At 34.7% G+C, this 14,069-nt stretch overlaps 1 protein-coding gene across 1 annotated transcript; it reads left to right on the top strand.

The window, feature by feature from the left end:
* The first annotated feature begins 3,434 nt into the window (after positions 1 to 3,434).
* On the top strand, positions 3,435 to 4,376 carry LOC125359853 (olfactory receptor 2L13-like). The gene has a single exon (XM_048357726.1). It carries the CDS (start codon positions 3,435 to 3,437, stop codon positions 4,374 to 4,376), a length of 942 nt encoding a protein of 313 aa, XP_048213683.1.
* The last annotated feature ends 9,693 nt before the right edge of the window (positions 4,377 to 14,069 follow it).

The following is a 14,069-nucleotide window of genomic DNA, read 5'->3' on the forward strand; positions in this document are numbered from 1 at the left end:
TCGCTGCTGGCTTTATTCCTTTCCAACTTGTGTACTCCTTGTGCTCCCACATACTATTCATAAAAGCAGCCTCAGAACAAGGTTCACCTCCAGATCGATGTCTCATCTCACACAGAACCAAACCAAAATCCTCCTTCTATCCTACCCAAATGTCCCTATATTCTATCCTCTACATTCTCTAGTCATTGCTTTTGTCCTCGAGAATTATACAGGCTTTCCATGCAGGTTCTTTTCTATGTTCAACACTCATAATTTTATTCATAATAATAAAAATGTTATGAAACTTTATTTGATTGAAATTACTTCATACAAATAAATGACTTTTATTATAATGGTATTGACAAATTGATCACCTAAGATGACTACCCAAATAAGGACCCCTGACAGGCTATGGCTTCAGGACTTCTTTCAGCAGAGAAACACATACATGAAAAGCCAGAAATCTCATACTTATGATGAGATAAGGAAAGGCAGGGACCTTGTATTGGAAGCTCGATGACACCATTTGTAAGCTTAGTGTTATAAGAAAAGAAATACAACTTTCAATTGGGTAGGGTAACACAGATGCATAGAGTGGTGGTAAAGTACCATAGTATAGAAAAAAAAATTCTGAACACATTTGGCAGTTTGTTCACACATGTAAGGATAGCTAGCTCCTCAGGAGGCTGAGATCTTAGAATTGCAGTTTGTCACTAGTCTATGCAGACAACTACTTGAAACACTTATATCCAATTAATCAATAAAAAGCCAGAAGTAGAGGTATGGCTAAAGTGTTAGAGTATCATCTGTGAGAAAAACAAGTCAGAGTTCTAAATTAAGAGGAAGAAAGGGAAGTGGAAGGAAAGGACTGAAGGAGAGAAAAAAGTCTACAAGCCAAGGGCTGAGAACAGAGAAGCAGACAAAAATCATCAGGTAGTGAAGTTTGTTCATTTTGTTCTATTTTTTCTTTAATTTATGATCACAATTTATTTTTTATCATTTTACTTAAGTGATTCAATGTGAAGAGGATAAGTACAAATATAGGTGAGCAGGAAAGTGAGAATATACTGTGGCCCACACTATCTTTCTAGATGAACAGCTTTAACATTGCTTCATGCTGTAGACTGTAGGATAAAAATCATGAACTCCAGTTGGAGGGGAAGCATCATCCTCCCCAGTGCCCATGAAATGTGCCTCTCCAGGTCCATTGTACTGATATATATGCAGAACTCTGGATAAAGGTAATAAACTGAATTGAAAAAGATTCAAGCACAGTTGAGAAACATGCAACCCATTATGAAATATGGAATAATAAAATTGAGATGCAAAGTCTTATGTCTTCACTAATGATACCTGAACAATTTATTCCTCCCATCAATGAAATTCTCACTGTGAATAACCTGAAAGAGCCAGGTGCTGGTGGCTCACACCTGTAATCCTAACTATTTAGGAGACTGAGATCTGAGGATCAAGGTTTAAAGCCCTGACAGGGAAGTCTATAAGACTCTTATCTCCAATAAACTACTTAGAAAAAGCTAGAAGAGTGCTATCGTTGAGCATACACAGGCTCAGGGACAGAGCCCAGATCCTGAGTTCAAGCTTCAGAACTGGCCAAAAAAAAAAAAAAAAAAAAAAAAAGAACCTGAATGTATTAATGGCTAAATTTTCATAATTGTTGCTTTTGCAGAATACAATATGTGAAGTAACATGAAGAAGAGTTCTTATCAGTTATATCATCACAAATCCTCCTATTTTCTGTAGGGTGGACACAGGTGTATATATAAATATTTGTGTTTTAATCACTGCACACATAGTAAATTGCAGTTGTAAAATTAGTTGGAGTTTACAGGCATGAAAAATTAAAGAACAAAGATTTAATAACCTATAACATTTATCATGATAATTATCCTTACCTGAGGAAAATAAAAATGTATTTGGTATGCTTTCTATTTGATTTGAATTTTGTCACTCATGGACTGTATAAACATTAGCATCATGGAAGAGAGATAATGAAAATGCTCTAAGTATGGACCACCTTGTAAGAAATACAGTATTTTTTTCTACTCAAGAAAAGTGTTTTGAAAAATAACAGAAACAGTGTTGTAATAAGCAGATTTTCTAGAATAGATTAATACTAAATTTAAATTATACAGTTGGATTCTAAATGAGAGAATATTACCTATCTCTCTGGAATATTGCTAATAGGGAGCCAAAATGAGAAAATAAAAATGCAGAAGAGGAAAAGGTGGGGTGGACTGAGAACTTAAGCAAACATAATACTTTTATTTGTTTGTTTTTTGTTCATTTGTTGTCAAAGTGATGTACAGAGGCGTTAACAGTTTCATACATAAGGCTGTGAGTACATTTCTTATCAAACTTGTTACCTTCGCCATCATTTTTCTCCCACATGCCCTACTCCTCAATTCCCTCCACCCATCCTGAGGTGTACAGTTGTTTTATAGCAAATTGTCTTCTAAGTATTGCTGTTCCATTGGTTTTTCTTTTACCCCTTTTCTCTCCATTTTGGTTTCCCCTTCCCTTTTCTACTTCCAATCAATGCATATACAATACTCAGGGTACCAAGCTCAGTTACAGTGACATCAGGAGTAAAGCCATGGGGAAGAAAGAGAAAAGAAAAAGGCATAATTTCACATGGTAAGTTGAAAATAACAACGAGAATGATAAACCACTTATTTCCATAACTTGGAGTTTATTTCTCTTGGCATCACCTTATGTGTTCATATGTGAATAGATATTGAGCTATTATGATCTTCTGCTAGACATGTAATAATTATTACAAATGAAGGGACACACAGAGTCTATGTTTCTTTGGGTTTGGCTCACCTCACTTAATATGATTTTTTTCAAAATCTTTCCATTTCCTTACAAGTGGGTCACATAATATTATTGAGTAACATTTATGAGATCCTACTGAAGGATGCTGTATTAGATTGAGGTATTGTAGAAGGTAAAGATCTCAGCTTTACTCAATATACAAGGCTACTTATTAATCATTTGTAATTTTTCCAGTACTGCAGCTTGAACTCAAGGTTTATGCACTCTCACTTGGCATTTTGACTGAAGTGTAAAATTCTAACATTTAAGCAATCCTTCCAGCACTGTGAGATTTATTATTAATTCTAACTAATGTGTTTGGCCAGGAGCTACCTATCAGGGAATTCCTCAGATAATTTGTTCATGCTGACTATGATTTGTTTTGCTTAAAAAAGCAGTACATACATCTCTGGCTTATTGAGATGATTGAGTAGGTGAAAAGAGTTAAGTCACTCATAAATCAATTCAACAAATGCTATGATGTGGGGCAAAACAATCTCTCATTCTATTGAAGCACTAAAGGAACCAGTCCCATTAGATTCTCTTGTTCATGTACATTCATGTTTTGTGGTAAAATACTTTATTTTATGTTTCTCAGGATGATAACTGAACATGCTTTTATGGAAAACCAGAATCAAACTTCAAATGATTTCATACTCTTGGGGTTGTTGCCTCCAAATCGAACTGGCCTTATTCTCATGATCCTTTGCATTTTCTTGTTCTTTGTTGCCTTTTTTGGTAACTCAGGAATGATCTATCTCATATGTGTGGATCCCTGGCTGCACACCCCCATGTACTTTCTCCTCAGCCAGCTATCCTTCATGGACCTGATGTACATCTCTAACACTGTCCCCAAGATGGCGTTTAATTTCCTCTCCAGCCAGAAAAGAATCTCCTTTGTGGGATGTGGAGTACAAAGCTTCTTTTTTGTGACAATAGCATGCTCTGAAGGCTTACTGCTGGCCTCCATGGCCTATGACCGTTTTGTGGCCATCTGCCACCCCCTCCACTATCCCATCCGCATGAGTAAAAGGATGTGTATGAAGATGATCATAGGATGTTGGACATTGGGCTCTGTTCACTCCTTGGCACATATAATCTATGCCTTCCATCTTCCTTTCTGTAAGTCAAGGTCCATTAACCATTTCCTGTGTGAGGTCCCATCCATGTTACCACTGGCCTGTACGGATACCAGGGTTTATGAGTACATAATTTTTATGAGTACCTGCCTGTTTCTCCTCTTTCCTTTCCTTGGTATCTCTGCTTCCTATGGTCGGGTCCTTTATGCTGTCGCTCATATGCGCTCAAAAGAGGGAAGAAAAAAAGCCTTTACCACCTGTTCAACACATTTAACCGTGGTTACATTTTATTATGCACCTTTTGTCTACACCTACTTCCAGCCTTCTAAACTCCGTTCCCCTGAAGAGGATAAGATTTTGGCTGTCTTCTACACCATCCTTACACCCATGCTCAACCCTATTATCTACAGCCTGAGAAATAAGGAAGTTCTAAGAGCCATGTCAAGAGTCTTTGGAATGATGTCGTCGATGAAAGAAAGATAATCTATCACAACCACACTTTCTTTCTTTTTAAATTTTGCTCATGTATTGAGGATGTGAAGTTTGGGGCTGTGCTTCCTAGATTCCTGTGATACCTCCGAAGGATAACTATAGCTGTGATTTACTTGATTGTTTTCATGACTTGCGTCTTGCCCTAGTGTATGCTTTAGCAATAATATGCTTTCGCTTGACTTTCTGTTGCTTCTGGATTACAGGCATGAACACTGAATCTTGATCCCCATCTTTGGTGATAAAATCTTGTGGATTTTTCTTCCTTGGCTGTCCTGTAACCATGAATCCCCACGATTAGCCTCTTATGTATCTTGCTTTCCTAGCACAGACTCATTCTCAACTTCTCAAGCAGTAAGAATGAGATACAAATGTGAGTCCAGAAACCATCTGCATCCAGTTCCTACTGCTGGTTCTTTGCCTGGGTTCATTCTGAATAGTTCACTAGAGAACAGTGCTGTCTAATGGAAATATACTATGAGAAAAATATATAATTTGTTTTCTAGCAATACACTTCAAATTAAATAATATATATTCACATGTACTATTTTTATGTATATTAATATTATTACTAATTTAAGCACTATGGAATTACCAATATTTATATTGTCAAGATATTAGGATTCATATACTACCATAATACTCCCATATATTGCTATTAATATGATATTTATTTAGATATTTAAAAACTATTAGGAAGTAATTGACAATTTTCTTACAGTTTTGACATACTTTGTCTTTGTTATCACTTAAAAAATTCATATACATTTCTTAATTAAGGAAAATTATAAATTAGACATTGAGGGTTTCAAGTCTTTATGTATATGTGGGTTCAGGTAGGATGCACAGAAATAGAGAAATCATGAAACATCTTCCAAAATACATGCACATCTCATATCAAGAGAACCAAAAGAGGGGCTGGGAATATGGCTTAGTGTTCAAGTGCTTGCCTTGCATGCATGAAGTCCTAGATTCAATTTTTCAGCACCACATAAACAGAAAAAGCTAAAAGTGGCACTGTGGCTCAAGTGGTAGAGTGCTAGCTTTGAACAAAAGGAAGCCACGGACAGTGCTCAGGCCCTGAGTCCAAGCCCCAGGACTGGCAAAAAAAAAAAAAAAAAAAAGCACAATAAAATTTGCCTGATCATAGACATGAAAGCTCTTATCAACAACACAGAAAATATTAAGTGCTGCCATTTCTGAGAAAAAAAGGAAATATTTAGACATTTTTGGTGGGTGAATAAATAAGTATAACATTTACATAAAGCATGTGCTTCAAATTTTTAAGTTAACAGTGCTGGGCATCTGGAATTTCCCTGATTTGGTTTATTCCAATAGAGAATGAAATCAGAATGTTGAAACTGCATTCTCATATCCATTGCAGCACTATTCACAATAGCCAAGTTAAGCAGTCAAAGTAAATGTCCATCAAAGAAGATTGAGGACATAGGAGTTAAATACATGAAATTATATTTATCTATAAAAAGAAAATAATTCATTCATATGATCACTGACTAGTTAGGAGTTTATTAAAATTAGGCAGATGCAGAGAATTGCTTGATCTTACTACTATGTGAAATCTAACTCAATTAATCTCTTAGAAGGTCACAGAAGTCCAGTGAGAGTTATATTTAGATAGGAGGAATAACTTCTGCTTTGCTATGGCACAGCTGGGTATTAATAATAAAATCTCATATGTCACAAAGTAACAGGAAGAGGATTTGGAATGTACTCATCCTAAAGACATGTAAACATGTTTGTTGATGGATATATTTACTAGTTAAACTTATTAAATATATGATTTCTACATCTATTAATACAAGAAATTTTACCCCATACATATGCACAATTTTCCATGTCAATCAAAGTATTAAATGTATGTATAACATGGCATATAAAATATGTTTTTGGCATAGAAAACAAGTCATGGTTGCTGGGCACCGATGGCTCACATCTGTAATGCTAGCTACTCAGTAGGCTGAAATCGGAACATCACAGTTCAAAGGCAGCCAGGGAAAGAAAGTCTCCATGAGACTCTTATCTCCAATTAACCACCCCAAAACCAGAAGTAGAGCTGTGGCTCAAAGTCCTGGAGTGCTGGCATTGAGCAAAAGAGCTCGGATAGATCACCCAGGCCCTGAATTCAAGCCCCACAACCAACCACACACACAAACAAATAGGGTTGTAGAATGAAAAACAATATGTAAAATGAGCATTGAAACTTGATGTTATTCTTTTAAACATTTAAATCTTGATTATTATTGACACTTGCATTTGGAACTTTTCTTATAAACTTTGTATAAGAAAGCTTTTTTTTTTTTTTAAATACAAGATTGCTGTTTCTAGTTTCAGCAGCAACACTCAGATAAATTGGCCTGCAGGAACACAGTCTTACAATTCATATTTGGTTTTACATTCAAGTTAATAAATGATACAGATGATGTTGCAGAAGATATTTCTTCTTAAATAAACTACTCATATATTGAAAAAGAGAGAACTATCACTGAGTAGCTGCATGGACAATATGTGAAATGAAAATAGAAATTGAATTGTTGCCTCACAAATAATCTGATATCAGATTGGATGATATCCTTGTATCTCACATAATTTTTATAAAAAAAATCTATGATTCTCCAATGTATTCACAAATTTCCAACTATAAGTTTACATTAAAATTGTTCATAGTGTACACTGAGCACACTATGCAGTCTATCCAATTAGTGTGAAGACCTCTAGGACCTGTGAACCCATCATTCTCTTACTTATCTGGCATAAAGATGGATAACTTTCTGAGCTCGAATGTAATTTTAACTACTTATTGAGACCTTTTCTATAATCCCCATATCATCTTCTCTCACAACATTCCTAACACCATTGACCTCCCTCACCCTTAGTATAGGACAACATATAATAACCTGTATGTTATATATTTTCATGTATATACATAGGTGATAGATATCTATACTTGAAAAAGTACATAACATATACAACATTACATGTAAAATCTTACACATAAACGAAAAATATATTGCATAAGATAAAATACATTGTGTATAATTTACCTAATTATATATAATATTTTATTTATATTTCAGGTTTGACTACATTTATATAATGATATAACTTTATATCTTTATAAATTATGAATTTATAATTATATAATATTTATATATAATATTATACATGTGTATTGTGTAATATGTATATTTTATATGTAATATTTATAAATAGTATATATTTTTAACCTACATAAATATTTCTGTGACCTAAATTTATCCGAGAAAGTAGTGTTTATCCAAATTATTTGAAGAATAGGAGGCAACACTAATTTGTATAAAATACTTTCAATATATGGGCAAGAAAACTGAAAACAAAAGAAAAGCCACAATATCCCTAAATCAAAGTGCTGTTTTTATTACTTTTATTAATGGCACACCAAGTCTGGTTCTGAACAAGTACTAATTAATGGCGCGGTGTCTCTTTGAGGTGTTGTTTTAAAAAAAAAAAATTGGGGCGCTTCTTTTTTTTTAGCTCTTTTTTTTTTTTAGCTCCTGAGGACCTTTATGGCATTATTCTACACTGAAAGAATCACTGATTACAAATTAATTTAACCATATCCCAAATAAATCCACTTATACTGGTTCTTGCAAACAATCACTCTCCTTAATTTTGCATTTTCTAAATTCCTTACTGGCCATCCAGTCACACTCCAAGATAAAGTATTGCACAGACCTGTATCATACTTCACTCAATCATTTTTATTGCTGGTCTCCCAGATTTCTAAAAACCTCACTATATTATCACTTATTTTTATGGATTGTTTTTTAAATTTCATTAGCTGTGTAAAGGGGTAATCAATTAACATACCTGTTAATAAGGCCTTTTGTTTTGTTTTGGTTTTTTTTTTACTTAATTAATTAATTTATTTATTTTTTCTTTTCTCAAATTTTTATTATCAAACTGACGTACAGAGAGGTTACAGTATCATACGTTGGGCATTGGATACATTTCTTGTACTGTTTGTTGCCTTGTCCCTCATGCCCCCCCTCCCTCCCCCTTTTTCCCTCCCCCCCCCCCAGGTGTTCAGTTCACTTACACCAAACAGTTTTGCAAGTATTGCTTTTGTAGTTATTTCTCTTTTTTTACCCTGGGTCTCTCGAATTTGGTATTCCCTTTGAATTTCCTACTTCCAATACCAGTAAAAACGGTTTCCAATATACTCAGATAAGATTACAGAGATAGTGTAGGTACAAACATAGGAAGGTGATACAAAACATCATCAATAATAGAAACTACACATACACATAGGACGTTGAAAGTAGTTACAACTGTGATATATCACTTGTTTCCATAACATGGAGTTCATTTCACTTAGCATCATCTTATGTGTTTCTAAGGGTATAGCTATTGGGCCTTGTGATGCTCTGCTATGGCTTGCCTAAACCTGTACTGATTATTCCCAATAAGGGAGGCCATAGAGTCCATGTTTCTTTGGGTCTGGCTCACTTCACTTAGTATAACTTTTTCCAAGTCCTTCCATTTCCTTACAAATAGAACAATGTCATTCTTTCTGATAGAGGCATAAAATTCCATTGTGTAAATGTACCACATTTTCCTGGTCCATTCATCTATGGAGGGGCATCTGGGTTGGTTCCAGCTTCTCGCTATGACAAATTGTGCTGCGATGAACATTGTTGTGCTGGTGGCATTACTGTGATTTTGTTTGTGGGCTTTTGGATAGATACCCAACAGTGGGGCTGCTGGGTCATAGGGGAGTTCTATATTGAGCCTTCTGAGGAATCTCCATACTGCTTGCCAGAGTGGCTGAACCAGTTTACATTGGCCTTTTGTTTTTGTCAATTTATCTAAGTAACTATTTTAAGTGTCACTATTCACCAAGGGAAGAGGTATAATAAAATTAAAACTAGAGAAGAGTTGAATTCTATCAAATCCCATTAGTAATTATTGAGTACAATTTTAATAAGTAATCTTTCACTTTGCCTATGGAAAATGATCCCAGTTTATGATAATTACTCAGAGTAATATTAAACTCTGGTTTACAAATACAAGAACATAATAGGATAATCAGTAATCCTTTATTCTACTTAATCCTGACTTTGGATACATACTATAGAAGAATATGCTATATATCCTCCCATTCAGCTCCGAGAGTCCCCCCAAAAAGTAGCCCAGAGATAAGCTTTTGGAAAAAACTGAATGTCTTATGGAGTTAACCTAATTGGGGTTCTGGAATGTGACATCTCTCTATGAGAATGAATTCATTTTCTTTTCTTCCCCACATAGCTTACCTTTACACAAAAGTGAGTTGGTGATTGAATTAATATTTTTGTAGATCATAAATAGAGGAACATGTTTATCACCTTATAAGTTATTTAACACAATAAATCATTGGCTCTGGAAGATCAATAAACCACAGAAGACAGTATTTCTTGATACTATTTCTGTTTGCCTTATCAGTCACTAATAATCATTTCCTGAATTGACTTTGCCTTTAGGTCTACAATCTAAAGAAAGTCATGGAATTGTAATAAGCATGCCCAGACATCCCTTACAAGTGTGTAATTATGTTCTGGAATACTGCCACGCTTCCCATCTTGCTTTATTTCTGTGTGCCAGTGTTTATATAGGGTTGTTTGGTTTCTTCCACATTCAGATTTGATTCTGTCTCCAGATTGGCAATCTCATTCAAATTACAAATTTTTTCCCCTGTTGACTTGGACATTAGAGAATAACTATAAGGTTGAAATATCTAATGCTCTATGATGTAAGTTTCTGCAATAAAGTGGGGGAACTTCCTTTCTCCTTCCAGTAAAACTTGAGAATATCTTCTTTGTTTCATTTTCCATGTTCTACCTGCTCTCAGATAATGCCTTTTGCTTCGCGTTTTCTCATACCTGGACTCATAAGGCACAAAGTTACAAATGTTATTGAAATAAAGCCACGTCCATATCTCTATCTAATTTTAAACAGAAAATAGTGAAATACCATAAGTAAAATAGCAACATTGACCTAAGTAAAAATTAGTAAGCACAAGTTTTTTTTTAAATTTTCTTAATGCATTACATACACTACAGCACTATTATTCCAATATTTCCTACCAATTAATGTATTCGAAGTATCTGAGGTCAAAAAAGAGAGACAAAGACAGGAGAGACGGGGAGGGAGATAAAGAAGGAAGAAAGGAATGGAAGGAGGGAAGGAGGGAGGAAGGGAGGGAGGGAAGGAGGGAGAGAGGGAGGGAGGGAAGGACAAAGGAAGGAAGGAAAAGATGAAATTGGGAAAACTATGTTAGGTAAAAGAGATAAGATAAGAATTGTAATCCAATTAGCTTTGAATCAGAGCTGAGGTTTCTAGCCATATTTCTTACCAGTTTCTTTTGTGAGGAGTTCATCCAGAAAATGGATTGTTGTGTTATGCCAGTCTTAGACCATTGACTTGTAGTATGTTATGTGTAAAGATTGATGTGTAATACAATTTCAGGAAAATTATGAAAATAAGTTCAGATAGATAATTTCTCTACACAAAATTAGTCATTGCTTATATTTAACTTAGTTCTATGAGGGATAAACTAGATTCAGATTATTTACTTTATCTTAATAGCATTCAATTGACCTATATGTATATGTATATATATGTACATACATGCACATACATATATTCAATTTTTATTTTTTCTGGCATCATTTTGACCTCTACGACTTGCCTGTGCTAGGATACCACACTAAAAACAATAATACATCCTAGCATTTCACAGGTAAGATAAACAAATTAGTCTTTTACATAAAATCGCGGTACTTAAAAGCAGTCTTTATCATTCTCAGCCATCAGGTGAAGTTGACAGTTTACTAAAGGAATTTACTCATCTCCATGGACTACTTATTAATCTAAGGTAGGTACTGAACTACTCCATATAATTCTTGCCACTCTTGTCAACTTTATGAATCAATGTTTACCTTGTGAAACCTTTGTCTTTGTATAAGCAATAGACACACAAAGTACATGCTATAAGGAGTTGGCATTGCTGTGTCAGGGAGTGATATAGTGGATTTAGCATATAGATTTGTCAGAGAGAGCACCTAATGTGAAGCCAAATAACCCAAATTGACAATCTCCCCAAACATTGGCTGAGTGAGGAATGAAACAGGTAGAGACAGTAAACAAGAGAGGAGTAGAACTGCTATGTAAGAAAGGAACTGGGGCTATTTTACTTATTTATTTAGCCAATCCTGGGGCTTGGACTCAGGGCCTGAGCACTGTTCCTGGCTTCTTTTCGCTCAAGGCTAGCACTCTCCCTCTTGAACCACAGGGCCACTTCTGGCTTTTTCTTTTTATGTGGTGCTGAGGAATCAAACCCAGGGCTTCATGTATGCAAGGCAAGCACTCTGCCACTAAGCCACATTCCCAGCCTTGAAGTTAAATTTAAAGCAATGGTTTTCATGCTACTATGGCCAGTCCTCTGAAGTAAAATCTGCCTAAACATCTAATAGTGAATCAAAAAGAAATCCTCATCATAGTCACACTTCCAAATCATTACACCCATCTCTCTTAGAAATGAGCACTTTTTTTCATTTATAGTTTTGATTCTGAGAAATTGGCCAATAAATAGACCCTAAAATTCACAATTGCTTAATGTTTTAATTATTATCCTGGCATATGATCTGCAAAGAGTTTATTTCTGCTATGATGTAAGATGCTACAATTTCCTATTATTTTCTTTCTTAATCTCCCTTCTATTTCCAAAAATGTTTCAGTGACATTATCCTAGAGAAAAAGAGGCATTATTACTCTTTTGTCCATGGATAAGGTGGAATAAAAAATACATTTTCAAATATCTTTGTATTTCTTTTTTCTAGAGAATTGTCTCTACAGCTAATTGCACTTGTAAAACTATAAACACTCCTCAAATTAAAAAAAAAACCTTTTTCTGTGTGTAACCTTTCTTGCATAAATTACTATATCCTTTTTTTAAAATGATCAACTATACATACATACATATCTTTCTAGACAGCAATCTACATCTTTGCAGAAAGTCATATCCTCCAGAATAACACATGGGTCAAAAAATCTTAAAAGAATTTACACAGTATTTTAGCAATTTGTAGCTATAAATAAATTATAATGTGAAATACTAAGTACAGCCTGTATTCTCTGTACTGTTTGACAAGAGAACAAAGCATGAATTATTATGCCGCTCACTTCTATAAGTATAACTCAGACACAATAGCCCTGAGAACAACACTTTGCAGAGCTCTTTCCCAGCTGGTACCACATAAGACTTTTCCACAAATTTCTATTCTTGTGCAAAGGCAGACATTCACAATTGATGGAGAATATAATGTGACTAATGGATCCCATGGAATCATTCATTGGTCACCAATGGATATGGACCACACAGTGTACTTTTTAATGGATTTAATAATGTACATTTATCCAACAACAGTAAATCTACAGAAGTTTTGAGGATTAGTCCACAAAGGTCATTACATAGGCTATCAAATTTAAAGATTAAAGAATCTGTGTCTTTGAGAATAAGTTGTTATACTATGTAGCCTAAAAAGTGTCCAGAATCATCAGTCTTCACACACTTGCTGAGTGGATGCAAATGATGCTCTATTAGAGGATATCTTTTGTTTGACCATTTAGAAACGTTTGAAATCTACCAAATTAGTTTAGTAGCATACTTCAATTAAAAAAGGGATAAAGATCTAAACAGACACTTTTCCTGAGAATATATTCATTGATGGTCAACAGGAAGAGAAAAGGAAATGATTAATTTCATTGTTCCACAGGAAAGTTCATATGAAACTCATACTGAGATAATATCTCATACCCCATAGCATGGCTTTTTACTGCAATGTCAAAAAATAGCAGTAGTTGAAAGTGGTGCTGTAATTCAAAGTGGTAGAGCACTAGCCTTGAGCAAAATTGCTCAGAGACAGCACCCAGGCACTGAGTTCAAGCCCTACAACTGACAAAAAAAAATGCTTCACCTTCTGTCCTTTGTCTCATCAATCAATATGTTGGAAATTAACTGTGTGACTTGGAGAGGGGTTGGGGAGGAGGCAGAGTGGGAGAAAAAATGAGGGAGGGGGTACCAAATTTGACAAGAAATGTACTCACTACCTTACATATGTAATTGTGACCCCTCTGTACATCACCTTCACAATGAAGCTAAATTTTAAAAAATCATGTTCACGTTAGTGCATAAATAACTGAATGTAATCTGAACATCTTAGAGAAAATTAAATATAGAACTACAGTATAATACAACTCTCCAATTCACAGCTGGTTATATACTCAAAAAAGTGAAAATGTTATATAAAAGAAATGTCTGCACACCAATGTGTATTTTATCAGTATTCACAATTGCCAAGATATAGACTCAATCAATAGGGCTATCAGAATAAATAATGTACACATTTGCAATGGATTGTGACTCAGCCTTATAAAGAATGAAATCCTGTCATTTACATCAACATGGATGGTATTAATAGGCACCATGTTAAGTAAAATAAATCAGACACAAAGAGAAAACCATATTTTCTCTCTCAAACAAAATTTTGATATCATAGGAGAATGGAACAAATACAAATTAGTAGACTGGGAGCCACAGTGAGAAGGCATGGTTAAAGAACATGAAAATAGAGTAAGACAAAAAGAAGAACT

This window comes from Perognathus longimembris, chromosome 11 (genome assembly GCF_023159225.1).
Source record: "Perognathus longimembris pacificus isolate PPM17 chromosome 11, ASM2315922v1, whole genome shotgun sequence".
NCBI lineage: Eukaryota > Metazoa > Chordata > Mammalia > Rodentia > Heteromyidae > Perognathus > Perognathus longimembris.